We start from the raw sequence: 27,932 nt of genomic DNA on the forward strand, positions 1-27,932 counted from the left end.
CAACAAATAGTTCTGGAGTTAATTAACTTAAAAGTACTGTAAAAGAACTACACAGCAAATTAAATTCGTTGTGCTACGCAAAGGCACCCTACACATGGCATGAACGCTTGGGCTCCTGGAGCGACGGCGAAGCCAGGACGCAGGCACCGGGGAGAGGCAGAGGCGCCGGCCCCTGACCGTCAGTCAGAGGCGGGAGCAGGCGTGCCCCGCCCCCCGGGGGGCGGACCCGGGACTCGGCGGCGCGGGGGCGGGGCCTGGTTCTCCGCGCCGGGGGGCGGGGCTGGGACTGAACACACCGGGCCGGTTGGGGGCCCCGCTCGCCGGCGGGAGCCACCGGAGCCCCGGCCACGAAGGGGTGCGACCCCCTGCCGGCCCCGCCCTCCCGGCTGCAGCCCGGCCAATCAGAGCAGCTCTTACTGGCGGGTGGGCTGAGCCGGCCCAGCTGCTCGGAGGCTCTGGCATGGTAACATCCCCGCGCGGGGGTGGAGGGGCTCGGGGCGGTCCCACAGCGCCCCCTGCGGCCTGGGCCGTGGCCGGGGGGGCGGGGAGGCCACAGGGAATAGCTGGGACCCCGGGGAGGGCAAGGGGGGCCAAGGGTGAGGGAAGAGAGCCCGGGAGGGGGGATGGGGGCGGGGACTGGGGGCGAAGGGGTGGGGGAGGCCATGATGGAGCCTGGCCGGGGGCGAAAGGGGCGAGAGTGGAGGGACAGGGTGAGGAGTGGGAAGGGGAGAGGTGGGGGTGGGTTTGCGGAGAAAGATCTGGAAAGAGGAGGGGGCGGAGATGAGGGAACTGAGGGGACCAGGGTACAGGTGGGGACCAGTTTCCCCTCCTAGGATATTTGGCGTGCGACATGCCCCTCCCCCAGCCCTAGCGCCCGTTTCCTTTGGAAGCCTGGGTGCTCCTCAGACCACTTGGGGACTCCTTGCTTCACCTTCCCGCATTTGCAAGAGCTTGTCTCCTGAGGCGAAGAGGGGGCCTCTGAGGAAAGGGGCTCCCAGCCCTGGCCATTAACAAACTAACGACTCTGTGTGACCTTGGGCAAGTCACTACCTTTCTTTGGGCCTCAGATTTCCCATCAATTTTTTTAAAAAGGAAAAGCATGAAAATTAAATCCTAGATCTCTTCCAGGGTCTAAATGAAGAGGTTTTTGAGGAGGAAGTTTAGGAGAATGGCTTTGGTAGGGAAGCAAAGGAAAGGATGAAGATGGAGGCGAGGCCTTGGGCTGGGGCGGGAGAAATCCCCACGGGTGCGGGGGGATGGTAGACAGAAGGCCTGCCGGGTTGGGGCGGGCTAGCCATATCCTGTTGGAGGGATGGAAGAACTCTAAGGAGAGGAGGAGGTTGAAACCTAACTCCGCAATGATGGAGACCAAAAGTACCATTCGCTTCTTCAGAGGGATAGTGATGAGATGGCAGGATCAGAAAGAAGTAACAGGGGCCGGGCGCGGTGGCTCACCCGGCACTTTGGGAGGCCAAGGTGGGCGGATCACCTGAGGTTGGGAGTTTGAGACCAGCCTGACCAACATGGAGAAACCCCTTCTCTACTAAAAATACAAAATTAGCCGGGCGTGGTGGCGCATGCCTGTAGTCCCAGCAACTTTGGAGGCTGAGGCGGAAGAATCGCTTGAACCTGGGAGGCAGAGGTTGCGGTGAGCTGAGATCGCGCCATTGCACTCTAGTTGGGCAGCAAGAGCGAAGCTCTGTCTGGGGGAAAAAAAATAACAATAACAGGAAGATACTTTCTAATAAGGCAGATCTTTGGGGAGCAAGAGGAAGAGTAGGGCTGGTCCAGGAAAGTTGGAAACTAGGATGGTCTGAAACGGAAGGGCAGGTGCTGGTTGGGGCAGCTGAAGAAGGGCCGCAGGTAGATCACAGGGTAACCAGCTGGTCTCTCAGCCTTTTCGTTTTTGATGATGGCTGCCACTTTCTGAGAGATGTGCCTCCCAGCCTTCATCTTCCAACACATATCACTTCAGGGAGTGGGAGTGAGTCAGACCAAGTGGACCTTGGGAACACCTGGCTCGCTGAGGATTTCTGGATTGTATAAGGATTGGGGTTAAAAAAGAAAAAAGGAAAATGTATCTGAATGTAAGACGTATCATCTGTGGCGCCATCATCCTTGCTGGGAGGCAGCTTTGTGAACCAGTTGAAAGCACAGGCTTTGGGGTCAGACTGCTTGGATTCCAAACCTGCTTCTCCCATTTAATGTCTTGGAACCATGGTCAGGTTACTTAATCTCTGAACCTCATTTTCTTTATCTGTAAAATGGGAGTAATAACCTCTAAGATGGTTGCCAGGATTAAATGAGTGTTTGGCACAGTGTCTGGCTCATAATAAGTGCTCAGTAAATATTAGCTATTAGCTATTATCGTTCCCTTTTTCTGTTCTTTTCCTTTTGTCTCTCCATTCTTGTCCTTTTCTCCTTTTGTTCTTCTGAGTGCTCAGTTCTGAGATGCCCCTTAGATGTGAAGTCTCAGAAATATTGATTGCATCTTTGGTGGTGGGGAAGGGGTGGCCCCTCACTGGCCCAGGTGAACATATGATGATCAGATGATCAAGTGTCTCTTCATCATCTCTCAGCCCACAAATGTGTTTTTGTTCCAGGGAAGACATGGGATCTGCTTCTCTTTCAGCAACCATTTCTATATCCTTCCCTATCATTAGTTATTTCTTCATATTCTCACCCAGAAATAAAATAAGACCCAAAGTTTTATGGCACCGCAGCAGGTAGGAGAGGAACGGGGTGTTGCAGGAAAGCAGGAATGCAACACTGGAAGCTCAGGAAAGGAAGGCCTTTGGAAGTTCCATAGTAGTTTATGTTTGTTCCATTGTTCTGTCCTCTGAGGAATTGTCCAGAATAGGCCAGTGTCTGAATCCTGGCCAGAGGTCTTCATCCCAAGTTGAAGATGACTGTATACCGTTAGCGTTATTAGGTTTTCCCATGCCAGCATTTCATTCCAGATTCCTTTTTCCAAGCCACAAAGACCTCTGTCAAGCTACCTCTCTCTGTCACAGCCTATAATCAGATAATTTATACAGATGTACATACGCACAGGTGTACTCGCTGTTTTCAAAATGCATTTTAGGATATTCCAGTATGCAAAAATCTAATAAGGTTGGAGATGAGACTGCATTTGATCACAGCACTTTGTGTGCAGGGCCCTGACTAAACACTTGGGGGAGGTATAAAAGGAGAAAACTCAATCCCTGAATGTAGGGAAATCCCCACGTGAGTGGGAGACAAGCAGTCCCACATGAAACACCCAGCAAACATTCACAGAGTAGCATGTCACTCTGCAAAGTAGTGCATCATTTATCCTAAAGGGACACAGGTAGGAGTGTGTGTATGTGTGTGGGATAGTCATAAGAGTAACCTGGAGGAGGTGAATATTGGATCATCTTGAACATAGCATGGGACTGTAGAATAAAAGAAATATGTTTCACCTGAGGGTAATCTAACAATTCTGTGCAAAAAGAGGAGGAGGGGAGCCATTGAGTCAGGATGAGCAAAGGAGTGTGGGGTGGCCTTCGTTGCAAGGCTTTGACTGTTAGATGAAAGATTTTGTAAGGTAGGCAATTGGGAACCCTGTAAGTTATCAATAACATGTTGAGTCGTTGGTGATTTAACCACTGAGGTTGCAGGGGATATACTAGATTGCAAACAGACCTGCTTCATGTGGTAGGAGCTTTGCTTTTAAGGGAGTAGGGCCAGAGGGCAGATTGTATCCAGTCCTGGTTCTGTCCCTAACCAGCGGTGGCTCCTTGGACAGATTATTCCCTGAAAAAGGGGGATACCTGGGGTGACTGCCAGGGTCTCCTCCAGTTCTGACATTCTGTGTTCCCTGAATAACTACTAGACCTAATTTACCAGTGGCCCCCTACTGTTTTGTAGGACTTGCCAAGACCATTTAGTCATTAAATTAACAAATATTTATTAGCACCTACTTAGAGGGTGGTAAGGAAAACACAGTGGGAACTGGATATGAGGTGAGCAAAAACAGATGAAGTCCCTGCCCTTCAGTGTTTTCAGTCTAGTGGGGGCCACGGATATTATATTTCAATAATTCTGAGACTCATATTTGAACATTTGTCAAGTCAGGATGCATCTTTAAATTGACAGGATATTATAATTTGATTGGCAGCATTTGTTTTTTATTCATGCCAAATAGAATAATAATATAATCAGGATTGTACAAATAACTATAAAATCCTAGTGGATACTTGCTGAAGGAGAAGGTATATGGTGTTGTACAAGTATATAAAAGAGGGCTCTGACTAGTTCAGGGAGTTGGGAAAAGCTTTCATGAAGAAATGATTGGTAGATGTGAAGTGTATGTAGGCAAGGTGTGTGGGGTTGGCAGGGCCAACCCGGTTTTCTCAGGCAAAGGTGGATGCCTGAGGTGGGAGAGCTGAGAGAAGTTGAGTAGGGCTGGAGCTGAGACCCAGGAGCTCAGCATGGGGGAGGCTGGCAAGGTAGCTGGGTAGCAGAACCACTCATAGCCTCACTGGGCAGGGGGTTTACTATTTACCCTAAGAGCAGCGGGAAGCCATTGAAAAGTTTTAAGCAGGGGGCTAACAGTCGGAGGTGCACTATGAAGAGCTTGTTATGGCTGCCGATTGGAGTGGATGTGGGGAAAACAGTTGGGAGGCCACTGCCATTAGATGAAAAAAGATGGTGGCTTGGACAAGATGGGGGTGGAAAGGGAAATGGAGAGAAATGGATAGATTCAAGAAATCTTGAGGAGGTAAAGTTAACAAGACTTGGTGATTTATTGGCAAGGAAGAAGGAGTTGTAGAGAGTGACTCATGGGTTTCCATTTGGACAATTGAATGGTGTGGTGCCAGTCTCTGAGACGGGCTTCCCTGGAGCCTGGTAGAACCCAAAGATGTTAGAAAGGCTCCTGAGGCAGCTTGAGATAGGAAAGTGTGACACAGAAAATTGTATTTCCACCACATTGATTAGTTTCTGACTTCCCATTGCTGAGGAAAGCGTCAGGGGCAAGAGCAGGTCTGAATACAGAACTAAAGCAGTTGAGCACTTAGAAAAGGTGAGTCACATTGGAGTAGTTTAGCTCATACCCTTTTCTTCTTAGGACAAGATGAAGGATAGTTTTTTTTGTTGTTGTTTTGTTTTTTTGAAAGAGTCTCACTCTGTCACCCAGGCTGGAGTACAGTAGTGCAATCTCAGCTCAGTGCAGCCTCCGCCTCCCGGGTTCAAGCAATTCTCGTGCCTCAGCTTCCCCGGTAGCTGAGACTACAGGCATGTGCGACCACACCTGGCTAATTTTTGTATTTTTAGTAGAGGTTTCACCATGTTGGCCAAGCTGGTCTCGAACTCCTGACCTCAGGTGATCCGCCTGCTTGGGCTCCCAAACTGTTGGTATTACAGGTGTGAGCCACTGCACTAGGCCAGGAACAGATTTTTTTTTTTGAGACGAAACCTCGCTCTGTCGTCCAGGCTGGAGTTGGAGTGCAGTGGCATGATGTCGGCTCACTGCAAGCTCCGCCTCCCGGGTTCACGCCATTCTTCCACCCGTCCTGAGTAGCTGGGACTACAGGCGCCTGCCACCATGCCTGGCTAATTTTGTTTTGGTATTTTTAGTAGAGATGGGGTTTCACCATGTTAGCCAGGATGGCCTCGATCTCCTGACCTCGTCATCCGCCCGCCTTTGCCTCCCAAAGTGCTGGGATTACAGGCGTGAGCCTCCGCATCTGGCCAGGAACAGATATTTTAAAGGCAGACATGAGAGGGCATTTTTAAATGCTGAGCATTCTCAGCATAGGGGAAATTGGCAGCAGTGAGGTACCTTCTGTTTAGCCAGATACCACCTTTCCCTGGAATTCCTCCCTATCACCCGCTAACTTTCAGGCAAAGAGGCAGAAGGGCTGGGCCCTTTAGCTCCATCTCCAAGCCTCGGTTCACTTACATGAGTTAGTTTGTTTGTTTTTGAATAGGCAATACAGTCATATGGCTGCATATTCAAAAGATACAAAAGCCATACAGGGAAAAGTCTCCCCTTTACCTCTGTCCCTTTCTACCATTTCTTGTGTGTCATCTTTTGTCTCTGATTTTTATACAAATGATAAAAGTTTGCTGCACCTTGCTTTTTTTCCCACTTGTTAATATATCTTAGAGATCATATTGAGACAATAAGCTGCTTCATTCTTGTTTATAATTGTTTAGTATTGTATTTTATGTGTGTGTATAACTTCATAGCCCTTTACTGGTGGCTATTCATGCTGATTCCAATTTTCTGTTTTTACAAATAATACTGAAATGAAAACCTTAAACATACAGAATTTTGGCCATGTAGGGCTATGCCTATAAAATGAATTTTTAGAATTAGAAGGTTCTATATAGAGGTTTGTTCCATTTGTTCTTCATTCGTTCAATATTTGCTGAATACCTATTATGTGCCAGATGCTGGTAGGTACCAGGAATCCAGCTTCCAGCAAGTCAAATATGATCCCTGTCTTCATGGAATGTTACTACACTCTTGTTGGGGAAAACATATCCAGGCAAACATAATAATTACAAAATTATATACATAAGGAAACTAAAAAGGGGATCAGATAGAGAAATCGGAAGGAGCTACTTTAAACAGAGTCAGGAAGTCATCTTAAAATAAGTGATACTTAAGCTGAGAACTAAAGAATGGGATGCGGACAGCCATTCGGGGTAGGACAGGGCAACCTAAGCTGTTCAAAGCCTACATCCACAGGGAGATAATTCAGGATTTGTAGAGGAGGGGATGGACACCAAAACGGGGATGGAGGTAAAGTGAAGTTGGCAATTCGATGTGGAAGATGTCAAAGAAAGTAGGTGGCTAAGGATGAGGTCAATTAGGGCAGGAAGCTGGTCATGAAGAGACGAGAATTAGGGAGACAAGCATTTTAAAGGAATAGCGACTATTTGTGTTGAGAGAGCTTTGGAATGAATCTCTGTAACTGGGCTAATTAAGGTAGGGAAACCAGAAAAGAGGCGACTCCCTCCCTAGATACTTTGGGAATAAAAGAGACCTCTAAGTTATTTGAGAGAGGCACAGCCTTGCCCACAGGCAGGAGAATGGATTAGAATCCTTGGGTAGAGCCAGTCTGTGCCTGTAGTGAAGCCTCCTTCATCTTTTCTGTTGCTTTGGCAAAATGGAAACTTTAAAAATAAAGATGACATTCAAGGGACTCAGCCAGCTGGCTCTGAGCTGGCACGAGAGAGCAAACCTACCAAGGGCTCAGGGCTTGGGGTGGGCAGGAAATCGGGCTTGAAGACCCTCCTGAACTTTGTGCTCCTTTTTCATCCTCACCACTTCTGCTTCCCTTCTGCAAAAAGCCCATCTCTGTGCCCATCCTGGGTCCTATGACTTTTCTCTCCCTCAACAGTCGGTTCCCGATTCTGGTCCCCGGCCCCCAGCAGCGCCTGCCCCCTTCCCACCGGGGCCCCCCATGATGCCACCACCCTTCGTAAGTTTTATGTCTTTCCCTGGGCTTGGCTTTTCCAGCCTGCACCCCCAGCTCCCCAGCCCCTGGCCACTGCTGCATCACCAGCACAGTTTTCCTGTAATGCCCCTTTTGCTGCCCTTGGAAGAGGGATGGTTTTACTTGGGCATTGGGGTGGGGAGAGCTATTGTGAAGCTCTCAGTACATAACATTGACAATTCCCCCTTTGTCTTTTTGACCTTAGGACACACTGGGGCTGGAGGTAGGAGAAGTGGAAGGGAAAAGACCCCATTAATGTGAGGGCAGGGTGGGACTATCTATCTCTTTCACTACTCCTTACCTGTGCTCTTTAAATATGCCACAGAATTCGGGCTGGAATGGCATTGGTGGTCATGAGTTGGAGAGAGAGGGATGGGAGGCAGGGGACTGGGGTACTTGGGTACCTGGATACCTGCCTTCTGCCCCTTCATCTGAGAGGCCTCTTTAGGGGAGAATTGCTGAAGAGGTGGAGCCTTCCAGTCTCAGTCTGGTGCTGTTAAACTTCCCTTATTATTCCTTTCTTTTCCCATTATAATTAAGAAGCTGTGCGCTTGCCTGTTACACCCCAGTTATCAGTCTTTCTCAGTGGTGAGGAGGGAGGCAGTTTCATGCCTTGTGCTTCTCAAACTAAAGCCTTGGAATTGCCTCAGAGGAGGGTGGAGGGTCGCGGAGGGAGGTGGTGGATATTTTCTGACAGGTCCTCTCTTCCTCTGACAAGGCGATGTCTTCCCTGCTCAGTATCTGTTCCTTTCCTCATTTCCAGATGCCCCCTCCAGGGATCCCCCCACCCTTTCCTCCGATGGGGCTACCCCCCATGAGTCAGAGACCACCAGCTATCCCCCCCATGCCCCCTGGCATCCTGCCCCCAATGCTTCCACCAATGGGGGCGCCACCACCACTCACACAGGTAATTGTTTCTCCTCCCGTGGGGCCTCAGAAAACCCTGTCACTTTAGCTGGGGGTGGAGATAAGAGTGGGCATGTGGGCCTCAGAAACTGGGGAAGGTGGGGAGCTTTGGGGCAGATCCATGTGGACTTGTCTGCTGAATGACTGAGACAACTCTCAGGCAAGGTGAGAGGCCAGAAGCTGGGGATTGCCTGAGGAAGTGCCCAAGTGAGGGTCATGGCTCCAGTGAGATCTCTCAGGACCCTTTGAGGTACCCTCTCCCTCCTGTTCTAGCCCTTACCTTGGTGGTTGGTTTCTGTCTTCTTTGTATCCTTAGATACCAGGAATGGTACCTCCAATGATGCCAGGAATGCTGATGCCAGCGGTGCCTGTCACCGCAGCGGTAAGCGCTAGGGGCCAGCAGGTAGCAGGCTCTGCCCTGCAGTCCCGTGAGTCTGACTTGGAATACAGGGCTACGACCTCCATTCTTTCCCTCTTCTCATCGCATCCACCCAGGTCTCCGGCAGCACTCCCCACACTCAAATCCTCCTCGCCAGCCATGTATTCAGCTCTTCTAGTTTCCCACTCATCCCCAAAGGCATATACATTCTCTTGTTACTCCCATGCCTTGTCCAGCTCCCTTAAGGAGCACACTTATTTTCACAGAGCTACACACTGTGGACACATGAATACAGTTCTTCACATCCTCTTTGTCCCCAGAAGAGTCAGTAGCACCTGGGGATCTTGCTGTGCCTTCTTATGCTATTGCTCGGTATAGCAGAGTCTGGGTAGGATATAGAATTTGGCATCCACTGTGAAGGAATGTGCCTCGGGAGTTATCTCAACCAAATACTCTCACTTGAGGAGAACGAAGAATGGAGCTGCTATGCGATTCTCCCCTGGGATCCCAGAGCCACGGCCCCAAAGGGTGGGGGAAGCCTGTTAGGGAGCAGACATCTCTAGGAGCAGGACACATGGATTCTGGCCTGGCCTGCTTCTCCATCCCCCCATGGCCTGGGTCCTGGGGGCCACTGGGCTTGGCCCCAACCCTTCCCCCTCCTCTTTCTTCGGCAGACGGCTCCGGGTGCGGACACCGCCAGCTGTGAGTCTTCTGGGGGCCTGCTCCCCCCAGGCTCGGAGGTTGGGGGGCATAGGGGAGAGGGGACCGTGGACTGGAGCCCACCCTGGATCATGCCTGTTGGGATGCCAGGGAGCCTGGGATATTGATGGGACCAGGGGAATATTTACTGGGGATGGAATACGGGAGGCATAGGTGGGGATAAGATGGAGGTTGGAGCAAGGACTTAGTATGTATCCTGTGGCTTTTTTTTTTTTTCTAGCTGCTGTGGCTGGGACAGGCCCTCCGGTGAGTTCTTCCAGCTCAGGGGTCTCTGGGTAGAAAGCTTGAGAGTCGGGGACTGATGGTTAAGTCTTTGGGGTGAGGAGAGGCTCTGGAAAAGGGGCCTTGACTACCATTCTGTGCCCCCCCCCCCCCCCCACCCAGAGGGCCCTATGGAGTGAGCATGTGGCCCCAGATGGGCGCATCTACTACTACAATGCTGACGACAAGCAGTCCGTGTGGGAGAAGCCCAGCGTGCTCAAGTCCAAGGCAGAGGTCCTGAGCTGGGCTTTCTGGCCCTTCCTTTCAGCTGCCCTGACCCTTCCAAGTCTTTGGCCTTCCCTTAGTCTCTAACCATACTCATGATGGTTCCTCTGATCCCAAGGTCCAAGGTCCCTGACCACTCCCCACCCTCCCTGGAAATATCTCCATAGGATATCAAGAGGTCCACCTTCCCCAGTTTGAGCCAGGCCAGGTGGTAGCTAAAGGTTCCTGTGTCCTCTACTCACTGGGTCTCCTTAGCTCCCCTGACTGGCTGGAGAGCATGCCCAGCCCACTGATGGCTCCTATCCCATCCTCTTGCAGCTGCTCCTGTCGCAATGTCCCTGGAAAGAGTACAAGTCAGACACAGGCAAACCTTACTACTATAACAACCAGAGTAAAGAGTCTCGCTGGACCCGGCCCAAGGATCTGGATGACCTAGAGGGTGAGATGTCCTACGAGTGGGCCGGGTCAGGAGTTCTGGAGGTTCCCTATTGCCCCTGTGACTGACTATGTTATCTTTTCCCATCGCAGTTCTAGTCAAACAAGAGGCTGCAGGGTGAGTGACTTGCCCAACTATCCATTTATAGTTGGGGCACCTGAAGTGTGGGAATAGACTCTCTCGCTATGATTTCTACACTGTGGGAGGAAGAGCCAGTTTTGTCTCCTTGTGGAGTCATCCCCTCTGGCCCCAGTCTTTCCCAGGATAAAGAGACCAGCCAGCCCCTGAACTCCTCCATTCCTGCTCTCCTCCTGGACACTGCCCTTCTGGCTCATCTGCAGGAAACAGCAGCAGCAGCTACCACAGACACTTCAGCCACAGCCGCCTCAGCCACAGCCTGACCCCCCACCTGCACCTCCTGGCCCCACCCCAGTGCCCACAGGCCTCCTGGAACCTGAGCCAGGTGGGAGTGAAGATTGTGATGTGTCGGAGGCCACCCAGCCCCTGGAACAGGGGTTCCTGCAGCAGTTGGAGGAGGGCCCCAGCAGGTGAGGGCTGCTCCCCATGGCATTCCTGATGTTGGACTCAGACTCCCAGCCTGGTTCAACCCTTGTCCTCTGCTGGGCCTCTCTCTCAGGAGGGGTTTGAAGATCTGGGTGTGACCTCTGAAGGGTAGAAAAAGGCTGCCCTGGGGAACAAGGAGGAGATGATAGGTTGCCAAGAGTTCAGGACACTGAAAGCTGTGAGGGCTGGGGGACCCTGTGGCTGAGTCCCCTGTGCCCTCCAGTTCTGCTGGACAGCATCAGCCACAGCAGGAGGAGGAGGAATCAAAGCCAGAACCAGAGAGGTCTGGCCTCAGTTGGAGCAACCGGGAGAAGGCAAAGCAGGCATTCAAGGAACTGCTGAGGGACAAGGTGCTGGAGTGGGGCTCCCAGGGAAGGTTTGGAGGGGGCTGGAGCAGGGCAGGCCCCATGACTCCCACCTGCTTCATTCCAGGCTGTCCCCTCCAACGCCTCATGGGAACAGGCCATGAAGATGGTGGTCACCGACCCCCGTTACAGGTAGGCCTGGGCAGAGGGAGCCAGGCCCTGTTCATGAGAGCTGCTATGCTAGGGACTTCCTAAGAAACCCCAGCTCAACACTCAGCCCTAAGGGAACCAGAATCAGGACAATGATAGATTGGGCTGGGGAGCAAGGGGAAGAAAAGCTAGAGGGCCTCCAGGAGCAGGAAAGGAACGGTATCTGACACAACACATTCAATAAATGCTTGTTGGATTGAATCAAACTGAATTGAATTAATTGGGGAATGAGGGTGCTGGATAGGGTGACTTGAGAACCCCAAAGCAAAAGGGCCCAGTATTTGCAGTGTCTTGGAGCTGCATCTCTTCCCCTCACTTCCTGTCACCCCTACTTCTCTATGAATGGTGTTCAGATCCCAGACATCTGTGCCCTTGAAGCCCCTGCAGCCTGTAGTGTCTCATGACCCTCCAGTGTGGGCTGTGCAGGGTGGTTCAGGGTGACTTCTCTATCCCCACCCCACTCCTACCCTTTATCCCAGTGCCTTGCCCAAACTGAGTGAGAAAAAGCAGGCATTCAATGCCTACAAGGCGCAGCGGGAGAAGGAGGAGAAGGAGGAGGCCCGGCTAAGGGCCAAGGAGGCCAAGCAGACCCTGCAGCATTTCCTGGAGCAGCATGAACGCATGACCTCCACCACCCGCTACCGGTCAGGGGGCCAGGCTGGACTGGGGGCTTGGGAATCCTGAGAACACAGAGGTCCAGGGTCTCTGTTCTCTATCTACCTACTCACAGCTCATATGCTCTACAGGCGGGCAGAACAGACCTTTGGAGAGCTGGAGGTCTGGGCTGTGGTCCCTGAGAGGGATCGAAAAGAGGTTTATGATGATGTCCTCTTCTTCCTGGCCAAGAAGGAGAAGGTAATGGTCGCTGGGCAGGATCCATCAGCCCATCTTATCCTAGACTTTCCTTGTCTTTGCTTTGTTATGGACCCTAGCCATTTACTTCTCCACTTCCCCAGTGTCCCAGCTTCTGACTTGGAAGCTGGCATGGGACTTGCACATCCCATTTCTGCTCTGGGCCTATAGTCCTGGGTATAGCGAGGAGAAGTCTCTGAGAGATGGGTCTGTAACCTGTACTCCCTCCCCTTCCCTGAGACATGAAAGTCTTGAGTATGGCCTTCTTCCTAGGGTTCCCTAGCTACCTTTCCCCAGGTCCTCCTCTGCCCAGGCCTACTTGGGTAGCTCTGGCCTGCCCTGCCTCACCCTGATCCTGTGGCTCCCCAGGAACAGGCCAAGCAGCTCCGGCGCCGCAATATCCAGGCCCTAAAGAGCATCCTGGATGGGATGAGTAGTGTCAACTTCCAAACCACGTGGTCCCAGGCCCAGCAGTACCTCATGGATAACCCCAGCTTTGCTCAGGACCATCAGCTACAGAGTAAGCCTGGGCCTCCAATCCCAGCTATCCCTTTCCCTTACTGGACCTGGGACCCCCGAGTCTGCCTCACCCCACTCACCTGTACCTCCTGCCCTCCCGGACACCCTAGGAGTACTCAACACTCACCCAGTCCTTGTACTTCTCTGGACTCTGGGGATACCAGAATGTTTCAGGACACCCCTCGCTCTGGGGTCCACTGTTGGGCTAGACATTGTGTGTCCTTGGAGGAGGAGCTCTAGGATAGGAATCTTAAGTCCTAGAGATGTCAATGATGATGGTTTTAGCTCAGGTGAATGTGGTCTTAAAGCATCATAGCACTACAGGCCTTAAGTGGTCACATGTTACAATAGACTGTTGTTGGCCTGTAGTCACCGATGATACTGAAATTCACTTTCTAAAATCGCATCAAAGCCTGATTGATTCCCAGTTCCCTAAGATGTGAAACGTCAGATCCCAAGACAACTGGTTTCATGTTATGGCTTCTAATAACTGAATTCACAAGAGCTGAATACTTGCTCATTTATTCTTATACAATTAATGATTCCCTCTTAAGAACCACCATTCCAGTGGCTGCTCCCACAGAGCCCTCTCCGGGCCCTTCCCCCACCACCCTGGGTATCCCTAGCACCTGTAGGACAGCATCGTTGAAACATTAGGGGTGCTGGGGTCTGAGAGGATGTCCTCCTGGTACAATGCCTGCTGAACCTCCTGCCTGTCTTTAGACATGGACAAGGAAGATGCACTGATCTGTTTTGAGGAGCACATCCGAGCTTTGGAGAGGGAAGAGGAGGAGGAACGGGAGCGGGCCCGGCTTCGGGAGCGACGCCAACAACGCAAGAATCGGGAGGCCTTCCAGGTATCTTTGCCGTCCTTTCTAGATCAGAGCTCGGCTCTGCCCTAGAGCACCTCTTCACCCATTCCCTGCCCCTTTCTGGATAGGCTGCCTGTTCTTTCTGTGCCTAGCCCTGTCCAAGCTCCATGAGACCTCTCTCTGCCTGCAGTCTGTTTCTGCTGTACCCCCTCAATTCTGGACTGTGCTCTTCTAGGGAGACTAGATGTATGCACCACCCAGAAACTGCCAGCAGAGAGTACCCTACGGGCACGACTTGGCAGCTAGGCCATGTTTATTTCCCTTGGTGGGGCACCAGACAGGCAGAGTTTATTCCCCCACCTTGCGGGTGGTGGTGGGGGTGGTAGTGCTACCGGTTACTGCAGGCAGGTTTCTGTGTCTTTGCCTCCCGGGAATGGCTTGTTCTCACTTTTTTGTTCTGTCCCTCTCTGTGTATTTACATTCTCTCCTTTTGCATTGTTCTCAGCCTTCCATCTGCATCTCTTCTTCTCTGCCTCTCTTTCCTGCATCTCTTCAATCTTGATTGTCCCTGCCTCTTCCTCTGCCATTCCCTCTCTTCCCCCTCATTCTGTGGCTCTGCCTCCCTCCTTGTCTCACTCTCCCTATAACTGGCCTCTCCCTGCTCAGACCTTCCTGGATGAGCTGCATGAGACAGGGCAGCTGCACTCTATGTCCACCTGGATGGAGCTATATCCAGCAGTCAGCACTGATGTCCGTTTTGCCAACATGCTGGGCCAGCCGGGTAAGGCAGCCAGGCTAGGCAGCCAGGCTCCCCCTTCTCTGGCCTGGCTTCCTGCCCTGCCAGCCTCTCTGCACCCCCTACTCCCTGGTCCTGTCCTCGGCGCAGCCCCCAGGCCTTGGGAAGCTGCCGCCCGCCAGGCCCCCGTCCCTCCCTCCTTGCAGGCTCCACGCCTCTGGACTTGTTCAAGTTCTATGTGGAGGAGTTGAAGGCACGATTCCATGATGAAAAGAAGATCATTAAGGACATCCTTAAGGTGAGGGAGGCTGGGGTTATGGATGGATACAGGATGGACGCAGGGCACACTCCCTGCAGAGGACTCCCTGATAAGTCCTGTTTTGCAGGAGCATTACAGCTTGGTTCAGCAGATACCTACTGTGATCCTTTACTGTGCACTAGGGATACAGTAATGAATACACAATTTCTACCCACAGGAGTTCATGGTCTAATAGGAAGATATACACGAGAACTGTTATACAAAGGGGCAAGTGTTACTACAGAGACAGGAATCTGAAGAACTAACATTTGAACTGCGCATTTAGAAATCAGTAGGTGGAAGAGGTTGGAGTGTATCCAGGGTCCTAGGAGCAAAGGCAAGGGGGTGGAAAGGGCATGCCAGGTCTGAGGAGGAAGCAGCATAGCTAATTGTAAACTGGTAGCACACAGATTGTTCTGGCCTGTACAGTGTTTTTTTAAAAATTTGGAATTTGTTGCTAACATTTTAAAACCAGGAAACGTCACATAAAAAATCTGAATCTTGAGCTTCTCTTGTCAATATGGATTATCTAGCAGCATTGAGCTGGATTTGCAAGGCATTCTGCAGACTCAAGCTGAGATGCCACTTTAGAAAGGGCAAGTCATCCTCACCATTCCTTAGTGCCTTCTTGATACTGTCATAAGTGTCAGCTGCCATTTACCATCATTCATGGCCTGTTGCCTTTCTTCTACTGGAGAAGAGAAATAGTTCTCAATATTTACATCTTATCAAAAGTGGAAGAGTGAGTGAGTGATGGACTAAACTTGTGTTCCAAAAGAAAAAACAAAGAGAAAGCATATTTCTTTATGGAAGTGAAGATTCTAATGCATTTGAGGAGATAATACAGTACAGTGGTTAGGAGCAGGACTGGAGGCAGACTGCCTACAGTAAAAGTCTAGCTTACAGCTTGCTAGTTGTGTGACCTTCCACAGGTCACTTGACCTTTCTGACCCTGTTTCCTCATCTAAAAAATGGTGAGTGTTCCACCAGAGCACACCTAATTACAGAGATTAAATGGTACCTGGGTTGAAAGGGATCTGGAAATAAAGCTAGAAATGTCTCACTGCACATCTATTTCTTTGAAGTAGTTTTGCCTTACAAATTCACGTAGGTGTTGCATTTTAACACCATACTACCTCTATTTAATATAAATTTAATATTTTAAATTACTTACCATTAGGTAAGATATATCATACTGTCCTGAGGTATCCTCTTTCTCTGGAACCATATGCCCCAGTTTGGAAGTAGAGCCCTGCATGTAATGTGCCTTGAATGCTAAAATAAGAAATTTGGATTTTTCTCCTGTAATAAGGAACCAGGGAATGATCAGATTAGATGGTGTATAGTAGAACCTTTTAGTCTAGAGTATGTCCTTATGTCCTTAGGGAAGGTTGTGGTGGTAGGTAGAGCAGTTCTTGAAGCCTCAAAATACTAAAACTGATAGTGGTAATTCAAATAGTCATATTCTTCTCATTTATCTCCAGACCTCTCTCCTACTGTTGGGGCTACTTGGTACAAAAGTCCAAGAAGCACTAGCTGCTAGGAGCTGGGTTAGAGGGATGGAAGAGGGTCAGTAGGGAGAAAAGTCAGTAGGCTGTGCAGGAATCTCCGTAGGAGGTGATCCTAGCCAGGGCAGTGGGGACAGCAGAAGAAGAGAGCAGGCTGTAGCGCTCCAGCTGTGCTTCTGAGACACTCTGGGTTTCTGTGTAGGTGCCTTGAGACAAGCAAGGGTTGGGGTTGAGTGTGGGGGGATTTTGTGCTGCTTCCTGTTTTCAAGTGAAGCAGCTTGAATCTTTTTTATGCATAGAGGTTCTACATAAGATTTCTATGTTAATAAACTGTTTCTGCTGTTTAAAAAAAGGGAGAATTTAAAACCAGTGGGATAGAGTCACTAAGTAGAATTGACAGATTTTGTGAAATGGAGGGAAAAGAAGGAATCAGAGGTGTCAGGGAAGTGGATGATGGCACCACTGATAAAGATAAAACAAGAGCAGGGCTGTAGAAAATAGGAATTCTATTTGGGGAATTACTCTCAAAGCAAATATCCTATTTTAAAACAAAATAATCGTATAAAGTAGAAATGCCTTATCCTGGGATAGCTAAATTTTATTGGACAATTAACTTTTAGCCAGAGTGGCTGATTGATAGGCCTGTAGGGGCCTAGCCTCACTGAGTCCTGTCTCTCCACACCACCTGAGAAAGCAGCTTTTTTAGACAGTTCCCTTCCTCTTTCCCCATTTGGGTTCCTGCCTATGGAGGGCAGATCGGCCCAGGAGTCCCTCTTGCTTTCCACAGCCAGGCAGACCATAAAAGTGCCTCTCATCCCATAGGATAATGCAGAGAGCCCTGGACTTAGAACATGCAGACAGATCTGGGTCAGGGAGATCCATGGAGGGTGCTCATGAGAAATATATTCTCTTGAGATCTGTTGAATTTGAAGTGTCTGAAATATCCAGTCTGGGATGAGTTTGAAAATCAGGAGAGATGAAGGATGAGATTGCTAGGGAGTACAAATTGGGTAGTGAAAGAGGACTAAGTGCTATTCTCAGGAACATGCATATGCAAGAGAAGTAATAAGAGGTGAGAGAGGAGGCGACCTGGAGAGGGGAGTGTTGAAGAAGTAAATTTACGGTAGAGGCACTGAGGACCAGATGAGTGAGGAGCAAGAAGGCAGCCGTGGATTTGGCTAGCAGACACAAGCAACCTTTGGGAGAGTAGTGTCATGGAGGCGGCATGGGGACCACACATGTTTTAGCGTCAGGTAACTCCTGGTTGCTTATTGGCTCTGAGATCTCTGTAAGTTCCATGTCTCTGAGCCTGTTTGCTCACCTGTAAGTCGGATAATTCATAGGTAAGGTTGTGAGAATTAAATAACATTTGTAAAGTGTCTAATAGGTTCTCAATAAATGTTTATCCTTTTTCCTTTCTGCTGCATTTCAAGAGGTTTTGAAACAAAGGAAAACAGCAGAGGTAGTTAGCTTGATGAAGGGGAGAGCATGGTGGAAAGGATGTTCCAGGTTAGGTGAGGTGTCTCCTTAATGGAAGGAGCCAGTGACGAGGGTGACTTGGAGCTTTCAATTCCCTGAGAACAAATGCTGTGTTGATAAGGACCGGGGCAGGGTTGAGGAAGTACCCTTGGAAAGAAGCAAGAGGAACACACCTCTGCCATCAGCAGAAAGGCCACGGGAGGTGAGAGCTATGTGGAGGGAGAGGAAGGGAATCTGGCCCGTGCTTAACTGACGTGAGAGCCAGACTTCAGTGGCTTCCTTTACCACTCATGTCATCTTGGGCCAACTGAGATCACTTTTCTAAGCCTCTGCTTTACTGGAATGTTGCGAGGCCTAAATGAGAAGCACAGAGCCTGGTCCGTGGAGATATTTTTAGTATTGGTGGGGAGCTGCATACCTGGTGGCCTCCATTTCTCCCATGGACTAAATTACCTGGGTGGGTGTGGTGCTTGAAAGCACAGACTTTGGGGATAGAGAGACCCAGGGTAGGGTTCTTGCCCAGCCATACATCAGCTGTGAGACCTTGGGCAAGTGCTTGGTTTCTCCTTCTGTGTAAAATTAGGATACTAGGACCTATTCTTAAATGTAGAACCAAGAGGATTAAATGAGATAATGTGTGAAACACTCATCGTGGTACCTGGTACATAGTAAGCACTCAATAAGTAGAGCCAAAGGGTAGGGGTCAGCAAATGTTGATTGAGAATGCATGGAAGCGCTACTGAGCAGCAGGAGGGCCCAGCTGGGGCCAGAGCTTTAAGCCAAAGGAACAAAGGTTAATTTTGAGAAACTCACGCATTAATCAGCAGTTGGGAGACATCTCCCAACCCCTTCAGCTCTGTGTGACATCCAAACCAAGGCTAGGCATGGGGGCTTAATTGTCAAGTGATGAGGACTTGGATAACTTGGTTTCTAATGCGTATCACAGTCCTGTGGATCTCTTCTGGAGGCAAGGGCCTTCTTGACCATCTGTAGTGTGACCACTCTGCCTGCCAGCTTTGGCCTCAAGGCACGTGGTACCCCTGCTTCATGTACTGCTGTGCCCACAGGACCGGGGCTTCTGCGTGGAGGTGAACACGGCCTTTGAGGACTTCGCCCACGTCATAAGCTTTGACAAGAGGGCTGCCGCACTGGACGCAGGCAACATCAAGCTGACCTTCAATAGTGTGAGGGGCTGGGCAGGGCGTGGGGCTCAGTTCTCTAATTCATCCCAGTGCCTTTTTCCATTCCTTCTCACTCACTGTCCGACTGTATTCCCAATTCAGGGGATGGTGGTAGAAGCCCAGACCCTAACTTTCCACCTCCTAAGGTATGCCTGAGTGGGACCCGGCATCCACCCTCCTGGGTGACCCTGTTCCATGTCCCTTCTTTTCTCAGCTGCTGGAGAAAGCAGAGGCACGGGAGAGGGAGCGGGAGAAGGAGGAGGCACGCAGGATGCGGCGCAGGGAAGCTGCCTTTCGAAGCATGCTGAGGCAGGCTGTGCCTGCTCTGGAGCTAGGCACTGCCTGGGAAGAGGTCAGGAGCGTAGCCTGGCCCCAAACACCCCTCAAGCCTGAGGGCAGCGGTGCTTCACCACTGAGGGCCCACCCCAGTCACGTCACAGCCCTGGGCCAGCTCCAGTTCCCTTCCTTTCTCTGCCCCAGCCCTGCCCTGTGCTCATGGCGGTGTCCAGGCCAGGCTGAGCGGGGCCTAGTCTGATCAGCAGTGCTCTCCTCGTTCAAGGTCCGTGAGCGTTTTGTGTGTGACTCAGCCTTTGAGCAGATCACCCTGGAGTCGGAGCGGATCCGGCTCTTCCGGGAGTTCCTACAGGTGCTGGAGGTGAGGCAGGCTTGTCCTCTGGATCTGCCCCAGGCCCTTGAACTCCTTAGACCAGTTCAACAGAGACCTTAGTGGCCTCCCTCTTAACTCTTAGGGCACTCCTGGCCAGCTAAGGAAGGGGAGGTCTGAAGGATCCTTGGGATAGGCAGAAGGCTCTAGCCTGAGAAAGGGAGGCAAAGCCAGATTTTAGGAGGTAGAGTCCTTCCTGGGGCTAAGTCTGGTGCCGTCCTCACCCTTCTTCCTCTGCCTCTAGCAGACTGAATGCCAGCACCTCCACACCAAAGGCCGAAAGCATGGCAGGAAAGGCAAGAAGCACCATCGCAAGCGTTCCCACTCACCCTCAGTGAGTAAGCGGGTAGAAGGGACGTGGGGGAAGCTGGGTTGTTTTGGGGAAATAAACACTTTTGTTTTCCCCTTACATTATTATCTCCCTTGGAGGGAAATCTGAGGATGAGGATTCCTTTGGCCCTGGATCCTCCTCCTCCTCTCGAATTCCCAGACGAGGGCTTCTGGAGGGCAGATAACCTCTGTACTGATACGTATCTGCTGATCTGCCCAGGGCTCTGAGTCAGAAGAAGAGGAGCTGCCCCCACCATCTATCCGGCCCCCCAAGCGGAGGAGGCGGAACCCCTCAGAGTCAGGCTCTGAGCCCTCTTCCTCACTTGATTCAGTTGAAAGTGGGGGTGCTGCCCTTGGAGGACGGGGCTCCCCTTCCTCCCATCTTCTTGGAGCAGGTAAGCAGTTGCTATGAGCCTAGAAGCTGGAGAACTGTTGTCCCAGACTGAGAGAATGCCCTCTGCAAGCCCCAGCTCCTTTGAGGGTAGACTGGATTGGGAGGGCTGCACCTGTGGGAGTAGAAAGACCTTCCTCTACCTGTCCAGGCAAGAAGCTGGAGAAGGAAAACCGGACTTAGAATTCCTCAGAGCATGAGGTTCCTGCCTGTGAAGAATGAACACAAGGGCTAGAGCAAAGGAAAAGAAGAGCCTTTCTTTCTCCTGTTGGGACTTAGTAGGGATTTTTCTATCTCCAGATCATGGCCTTCGGAAAGCCAAGAAACCAAAAAAGAAAACTAAGAAGAGAAGACACAAGTCGGTGAGTGAAGGAACTTCTGCCTAAGCCCCTGCTATTTTGTGAGCTCTGTTCTACCTGACTCCCAGACTATCCACAGGAACTGAGGAGGTGGGCTCTGGACTCTTACAGAACAGTCCTGAGAGTGAGACAGACCCTGAGGAGAAAGCTGGCAAGGAGAGCGATGAGAAAGAACAAGAACAGGACAAGGACAGGGAGCTCCGGCAGGCAGAGCTCCCTAACCGTTCCCCGGGCTTTGGAATCAAGAAGGAGAAGGTGAGGGGCAGGGGCCCTAGGCCAGTCAGCACGCTGGTCAAGCCTCCACGGCCCTCAGTGCAGCCTAGGGGTGAGCTGTGCCTTTGCTCCAACAGACAGGCTGGGACACGTCAGAAAGTGAGCTGAGTGAGGGTGAGCTGGAGAGGCGGCGGCGGACACTCCTACAGCAGCTGGACGATCACCAGTGACCCAATGAGCTGTTCTCTGCCTCGGGTCTGTGTGAGGCTGTGGCTCCTGGGCCACCCTCACCATCTGCCTCAGACTTCTTCGTTAGTCTGGTCTGTGTCCACTTTTTCTAAAGTAACCCAATCCCCAGCACACCATTGTTGGCACCTCTCAAGGTTGCTGTTGGTGTTCAAGGTTCCCCTACTCCCTGGACTAGTGCAGTCCTTGCCCTCAGCCCCAAACCAGAGATGGTGGTATGTGCCATGTGGGGTGGGTGATGCCAGTAGATAAAAGTGTGAGAGAAGGGGTCTCCAGGGAAGAGTGACAGGCTGGTGGACACAGCCTGGGTGGCAGAGGGCAGGGTTGTCACCCTCTAGCATCAGTGCCTGCTCCTGCCTGCCCTGGTCCTGAGGCTCCACCACTTCTTCCTCCCCCCAGGACCTAATGTACGTGTGTTTTGTTTTTGTTTTTTAAATAACAATATTTATAACATGCCCAGTGACTCTTTTCCATGTGCTACTGGGGCAGGCTGGGGACTGGACACATGCCCAGCAGAGGGCACTAGTGTCTCACGGCAGGTCTGCTTCCCTTTGTGTGGCTAGAGCCCACCCAGCCCGTTCTTTCCCCAGAGTTCTGATCTCATCTCCTCCGAAAAAGATGCAGTGCCCCAAAGATTTCTTTTCTGTCCCCATGGCCCAGGTCGGGCTAAATGGACACCCTAAACCCCTAAGCTCAGAAACAGGAGACAAAGTCAGGCCTGGTGCATCAAGCCTTTGTTGAGAGAAGGAGAGTCTGAGGTTTATGTACAAGAGGAAAAGGAGGTGGTATATGTACAAAAAAGTGGGCCCCCACATTCCCTTCCAGGGGCAGAGGAGAAACAGGAAGGTGAGCAAATAGTCAGCCAAGACCACCATGCTCCTTGTCCCCTGCCAAAAAACAAACAAACAAAAAAACGTAGCTGAGGAAAGACGGTGAAGAGTTGGCCCACCCTTTCTCCAGCCATCTGCAGAGAGGGGTTGGTGCAGAGAAAACCTCTGCTTTTCTGCCCACCTGACAAGGACAGTGTGAGCCTAGAATGGAATGGGCAGAGAAATAAGGGCAGTGAGTCTGACATCTTTCCTCTTACCCTTATCACTAGGGCACAGCTGGCACGGCCCATGCTTCAGAGGGCCTTGCTCCTGGTAAGAGATGAACTGAGACTGGCAGGGTCCCAGGGCTCCCTAAGCCTAGATACGTCTAGACCAGAGCTGACCATGGGCCTGCAAAAAGGAAGGGAAAAAAAAAGAAAGGACAGTTGCTCTCTCCTCTCATCCCTCTGGGCTCTAGTGGGAGAGAGATCTACATGCCCTGTTTAGGCTAAAGCTGGAAATGGTTTTTCCCAGCCTTGAGCTGACCCTTGGTGACCCTTCAGGAAACGAAGTCAAAGACCTTGGGGGCAAAGTGCAGTACTGGAGGCACCAGGGACCTACAGAGCTAGTGCCCATAGTGGCACAAGTAGAAAGATCCAGCCTTAAGAGCTGGGGCGGACATGGTTGAGGGCAACACAGCCCTCTCCTGGGCCCTTGGCCAATTCCAGGTCCACTGGTTGGACTTAGGACTCTGAGGGCTGAAGTGCTTCTGCCTCCAAGAGGGTCTCAGTGGGGGCCTGGAGCCCGAGGGGGACCACTGGGTGGCGCAGCACTCCTGGCTTGGTGGCGAACAACCATAGGCTGGCAGTGGAGGCCTGTAGGGGAAGACAGAGACCTGTGAACAGGATGGTAGGCCGAGCCAGGACAGTGGCCTCAAGAGCAGCCCCACAGATAGGGCCAGGGAGGAGCCAGCGGTGAGGCAGATAAATAGGAGGCTTAGAGGCTTGAGGGGTACCCAGCTGGGGAGATTGCTGGGCTTTGCATTTCAGTGGATCAGGTTGGGGGTGACTAGAGGCCACTGGGCAGTGGACAGAGACAAGGTAGATGCATTCAGAAAGAGCCAGAAGGAAAAGACCCCAGGCTGACTGGACATCAGGAAACAGATCAAGGGACATCTGATACCTCCTGGTCAGAAGCTACTACCAGAGCTCTTGTAAGAGAACCGAACCCTAGGGAAAGGTTCCTTAGGCCTGGGAATGGACCCTCAACCTCAGCCTCAAAGATCAGAACTGTAGGCCTGGTCCTGCCTGCTCTGGCCTGTCCTCAACACTGGCCTGGCGACTCCCTACCCACTGGGGTCTTAGTAGAAGCCAGGACAGCATTAGTGGGAGAGAGACCACTTCCCTGAGGACACATGCAGGGGATATGCCACACTTCTCAGAGCATGGGGCATGCAAGAAGTATGTGTCCCCATCGCTGGGAGGCTGCCAGAGGGTGATTGCAAATCATGCAGGAAAGGAGGTGCCTGTGGTCTCCAGCAGGAATCCTGGGAGATGGGCATGCAGAGGGGGCAGCTGCGGTGCCCAGTACCTGTCGGGCCCCAGCCTTGGGGGCTAACAGTTTGACTCATCATGGTGGGCTGCATCACAGAAGAAGCGTGAGCCCCGCTTGGCAGTACGGGCCGTGAAAGGGACACTCTTCAGCACTGTGGCCCAGGAGAGAGACACAGTGGTCAGGCCTCATGGGGGGGGGGGGGGGGGGGGGCGCCCAAAGGAGTTAGGTTGACTTTGGGAGCTGGGTGCAATGGCCAGGCCCCAGGGAGTGAAAAAGGACCCCACCTGTGATGATGTCCTCGATGGTACCATCCTTCCCCTCATAAACAGGCCGGTGTTCCTTGGCCTGGCGCCGCCTCAACTCTGCTATTAACTCCTGCTGTTGCCACTTGTTCCGCTGGGATGGGGTCTAGGGCCAAGAATGTGGAGGGGGAAGGAAGTCATCACTGACCTAATGTGGGACTGGTTCCTGCCCCAAGGTGCAGTCTGAGGATGCCACTGCTTGTGCCCTGCTAGGAATCCCCAAAGGCCCTCCCTCCATCCCTCTGGATGCCAGTCCACTGGCCCTCTGGGTGGTCTGTCCACTCCAAGTTTTCATCTCCCCTAGCCTTCTGACCCCCAGCCCCCACTCTTTTGTCTTGTCGTCTTCTAGGCCCCAGCTCTTGGTCCCACCCACCTTGGCATCCAGTTTCTTGGCTTCCTGAGCCAGCTGCTTCTCCCGCATTACCTCCTCCTGTTTCTTGCGGGCTTCATTCTCTTGTTCTGCTTCCTAAGAGCCATGGAAGATGGGTGGGGGCTAGGGGTGAGGCTCACAGGCTGTGAGGGGAGGGGCTGACGCTGAGGTGGAGAGTGGGTGGCAGTGGGACCCGCTAACTCCAGGTGGCCACCCTCTGGAGGGGCACTTCCTGCCCCAAACAATGACAGGAAGGTCCTGGGCCCCACCCTGCCCACCAGTTCACAGCTAAGAGGCCTGTCGCCAGCTTGCATCGCTCCCTTCCCAGGACTGAAAGGAGGAGTCGGAAAAGGCCCATACTTTAAGCCCAGGCTTCTCTCCCCCAGCCAGTTTTCTTTCAACCAAACTTCTTAAAAAGCTCTCTGCAGCTTACCTTGTAAGAACGAATGAATCGGACAAATACTGGGAAGAATACAGAAGGAGGTGTAGTCTTGGGACTCTCACCAAAGTAGCGCACAACTGCATTGTAGGCCTCCTGGGGAAGGGGTGGGCAGAACGAGTCACTCTGGTGGGAAGGGGCAGCCCAGCTCCCACACCATGGACGAGTGGCCTGCGGAAAGCAGAGCACAGGGCCAAAGGGAGGAAAACCAACCACCCAGGCCCCTGTGAGCTGGAGAGAACCTGGGGCTCCCAAAGCTCCCGAGTACCAGTCTCCAGAGGCAGCTGCCTGCCACTCCCAAAGCGCACTCTCCCCCCTACATACAGCCAGCCAGCTGCTTGATTTAAAAAAAAAAAAAATAGAACTAGGGCCACCTAGAGGGGCCTGGAGCCTTGGCCCTGGTTGCTCCCACCCGCCTGCACCCTGTGCTTGCCTCAGCCGTCTTGGCGTCCCGCTGGAGCTTGTCTAGTTTGCCTTCATTGGTACTGAGGAAGTTCCGGAGGACGCTGTTGTCATGGATGCTGCACTCACGCCGAATCAGCTCCATGCCCCGGCCCAGCTCCTTCACGTCCAGCAGCACGTTCTCCAGGGACACTGGTCACCAAAAGCCTGGCTGAGGATGCATAGGGCCTGGCACGCCCACCTCCCAGCCTAGAGCTATATCAAACTCTGGCCCTCCCCCTCAGCATGGGCTCACTCAGGTTCACATATCTGTATGGACATAAGGAAGTACATACCAAGCTAGCTCATCCCTCACAGGGGGAGGGAATGGAATGGAAACTGAGCTTGTGGCCCCAAAGAACACAGTAGCAAACAAAAGCAGGCAAGCCACAGAGACTGCTGGTCTCCACAATGAAACTGCCTCAGGCCTGCCCTAGTGTTCATGGGTGGGGCAGAAATAACAGCTACCTCACGTCTATAGAGGGCTTTATGACTTTTTTTCTAAGCACTTCACATACATCATACACAAACGCAAGATCTCTGGGGCCAGCTTGAGGGAGTTGGGAGTAAAGAGTCAGTGCTCCCCTTCCTGTTCCTGCTCCTGCTCCCACTGTACCTAGCTGGGAAGAGCTGGGATGGGCCAGGCCTGGCGCCTGGAGGAAGGCTCCCTCTGGAGTGGCCCCTGCTTAAGGCTCCAGCGGAAAGCTTTGAAGTGGTCAGAAAGAAGATAACAAAAGCCAGAAACAAATGGACCCAAGTGTTCCCTCTCCTCATAGCTTCCTGGGATTGTCCTGGGCTGGATGTGAGGGCAGGCCCACCCAGCCAGGCTCTCCTCACCTGCTGCAGCCTTCTCAACAAAGTGCAGCTCATGCCAGAAGTTAGCCAGGTCTGGGTATTTCTCCTTCACTGTCAAGGCGATGAAATGAAGCAGTGTCATCTTCCGGTCAGTGGACTTGGTATCCAACAGCTAGGAGAGGGGGTCACGGCAGTGCATAAAAGCTAAGCACTCTGGCTCCACAACTGCTGCCCGCCAGGCTTCCTGGCCCACACTGCCCTCGCCATCTTACCAGATCCAGGCTCTGGAGCTTGAAGCCATACACAGCTCCCCGCTTGCTGCTGTTCATGTAGTTCCCCAGTGCAAGTATGATCTGTCCAAAGAATGCATGGGAGGCAGGTCAGGCTCAGGTCCTGAGGGCTCCTCCTTCCTCTCTGTATAGCCCCAGGCCCCCACCTAGGACCGGAGAACCCCAAGCACCCCTGTTCACAACCTCTTCCCACCTCCAACATCTGCTTCAGCTTCTGTGAAGACTTGACGGAAGCGGACGCCGCAATGATGGCGTTGAGTTGCTGTAGGACAATATGAATACTGAAGTAACCCCAGGCTGAGATGCGGTAAAGACAGGGAGGGGTCAGAAGGACTGGAAGGGCAGGGGAGGTGACTAGCAGATGGAGGGTGGAGGGACAGCTGTCCAGGACCATGAGTTGGGTGGGGGCTGTACCGGTGTGAGCATCTGCAGGTTATCCTGGAAGTTCCCCAGGAAGGCCATGCCAGCCATTCGCTGGGTCAGCCGTTCCACCTTGCTGAAGAGCAGCATGAAGCGGTCCTCAGCCGCCAACTCCTCCAGGGGCTGCCGCTCACGCTCATATTGCCGCAGCAGCTTTACCTCAGCCTCTGTGGGCAGGAAGCGCATCAGGCACTCCACGAAGTCCACAGGTAGTGTCTGCAAGTCAAACCTGTGGAGGAGGAAGGGACCATGTCAGTTCTCACATCTCTCCACGTCTTCCCTCATCCCTTTTATTCTCCAAGCTCCTAGAAGGACTGGACAGGGGACTGTACACAGAACACAGCCAAAGGCAAAGGACCCATTGCCTCATCTGTCACAGCACCAGCAATGATCCTGGGGGAACATTCCATGCTCCTGTTTAATAAGCCCTTTAATGTACTCCCTCTGTACCTAGGGTGAAGTCCAAACACCTGAGTGTGGCTTATGAGGCCCAGCCTGCAAGACTTCTGACCGACTCTACCTTCTCCTGCTCCTCTCCCTACACTAAAGCCAGATTCAATCTTTAGTACCCAAGGCACTATGCTTCTCCCTCCAGGCCCTGAACTGGACTAACTCGTATCTTTTCTTCGGGTCCCAGTTGAGACACTACCTCCTTTGGGAAGGCTTCCCTCATTCATCACCAAGCTCAGCTACATGAACCTCCATATTCTCCCAAAGCTGCCTGTATACTTCTACCTTCTTGGTGGTATCACTCAGTGTTACTGCACTGTTCCCAACAGACTGAGAGCTCCTTGGGTGAAGGTCTGGGCTGAACTGCCAGCACAGATGCAGTAAATTCTGGCCAAGCCAAGCCAGTGGATGATTAGGGGGATATGAGGGAGTTCTGTCAGATGACCTGGAATCTAGGGAAACCCAGGCTCCTGGGTGGAGAACTGGGTTTCCAACAGACTAGGGACCAGGGCTAGGTCAGTGGGAGCCTCACGTGTGAATGGCCCTGCAGATCTCCTCTGCTGAGCGGCCAGCCTTGCGTAGGGTGATGGCCAGGTTCTTGGCACGATTGGCTTCCAACAGAGTCACCTTGCTGGCAGCTTTTTGCGCTGTCTTGTTCTTGGAGCAGATGAGGTCAAGGGCAGGGCCCTGCGCTTTCGTCTTGAATAATTCTTCAAACTTATCTAGATCCAGGTCCTAGCAGGAATAGATGAGCAGGGAAAATGCTGTAGCCTCATACTAGTGGAGGACCTCCTGACAGCCCACCCAGCGTTGGCCCAGAGCTCTGTCACTCTGGAATATTTCCTGAATACAAACACAAAGTATTGACACAACTAGAAATATATATACGCTCAAGAATGAAGGGTTTGTAGAGCTGAGCCTGGCCTCACCCTGTCTGATGGCTTTTCTAAGACCAGATCTCCTCAAAAGGCAACCAGGTCCCTAGCCCTCAACCTT

The 27,932-nt window shown here is 52.0% G+C and overlaps 2 protein-coding genes across 6 annotated transcripts in view; one reads left to right on the forward strand and one right to left on the reverse strand.

Annotated features, from left to right (window-relative positions):
* Window positions 1–288: 288 nt before the first annotated feature.
* Window positions 289–21,521, forward strand: PRPF40B (pre-mRNA processing factor 40 homolog B). 2 transcript variants are annotated; one of them, XM_023211198.2, is made up of 26 exons: window positions 289–463; window positions 7,377–7,457; window positions 8,236–8,379; window positions 8,695–8,760; window positions 9,432–9,459; window positions 9,698–9,723; window positions 9,862–9,972; window positions 10,282–10,402; window positions 10,492–10,516; window positions 10,741–10,947; window positions 11,187–11,313; window positions 11,396–11,460; window positions 11,958–12,122; window positions 12,225–12,333; window positions 12,700–12,850; window positions 13,573–13,706; window positions 14,328–14,442; window positions 14,604–14,695; window positions 18,750–18,866; window positions 19,078–19,215; window positions 19,423–19,518; window positions 19,775–19,861; window positions 20,078–20,252; window positions 20,549–20,610; window positions 20,719–20,862; window positions 20,958–21,521. In XM_023211198.2, the coding sequence occupies exons 1-26, from the start codon at window positions 461–463 to the stop codon at window positions 21,048–21,050; spliced, it is 2,682 nt and encodes an 893-aa protein (XP_023066966.1). In that variant the 5' UTR covers window positions 289–460; the 3' UTR covers window positions 21,051–21,521. The 2 variants fall into 2 exon arrangements, with proteins under 2 accessions (XP_023066966.1, XP_023066964.1); XM_023211196.2 differs by having other exon boundaries at window positions 439–463; window positions 20,719–21,521.
* FMNL3 (formin like 3) overlaps window positions 13,356–27,932 on the reverse strand; it is a 71,698-nt gene continuing 57,121 nt past the window's right edge. For 2 of the 4 annotated variants that reach the window (XM_023211193.2, XM_023211194.1), the window contains exons 16-25: window positions 27,469–27,671; window positions 26,481–26,715; window positions 26,260–26,328; window positions 26,049–26,129; window positions 25,819–25,948; window positions 24,974–25,134; window positions 24,535–24,636; window positions 24,105–24,197; window positions 23,714–23,837; window positions 21,806–22,750 (exon numbers count right to left, since the gene is read on the reverse strand). In XM_023211193.2, coding sequence (XP_023066961.2) covers window positions 22,662–22,750; window positions 23,714–23,837; window positions 24,105–24,197; window positions 24,535–24,636; window positions 24,974–25,134; window positions 25,819–25,948; window positions 26,049–26,129; window positions 26,260–26,328; window positions 26,481–26,715; window positions 27,469–27,671 — 1,287 coding nt within the window. In that variant the 3' untranslated portion in view covers window positions 21,806–22,661. Of the gene's footprint in view, window positions 22,751–23,329; window positions 23,581–23,713; window positions 23,838–24,104; window positions 24,198–24,534; window positions 24,637–24,973; window positions 25,135–25,818; window positions 25,949–26,048; window positions 26,130–26,259; window positions 26,329–26,480; window positions 26,716–27,468; window positions 27,672–27,932 lie in introns of those variants that run through there. The other 2 variants (XM_023211192.3, XM_031936303.1) reach the window with 2 other exon arrangements.

Source organism: Piliocolobus tephrosceles, chromosome 10 (genome assembly GCF_002776525.5).
Source record: "Piliocolobus tephrosceles isolate RC106 chromosome 10, ASM277652v3, whole genome shotgun sequence".
Classification (NCBI taxonomy): domain Eukaryota; kingdom Metazoa; phylum Chordata; class Mammalia; order Primates; family Cercopithecidae; genus Piliocolobus; species Piliocolobus tephrosceles.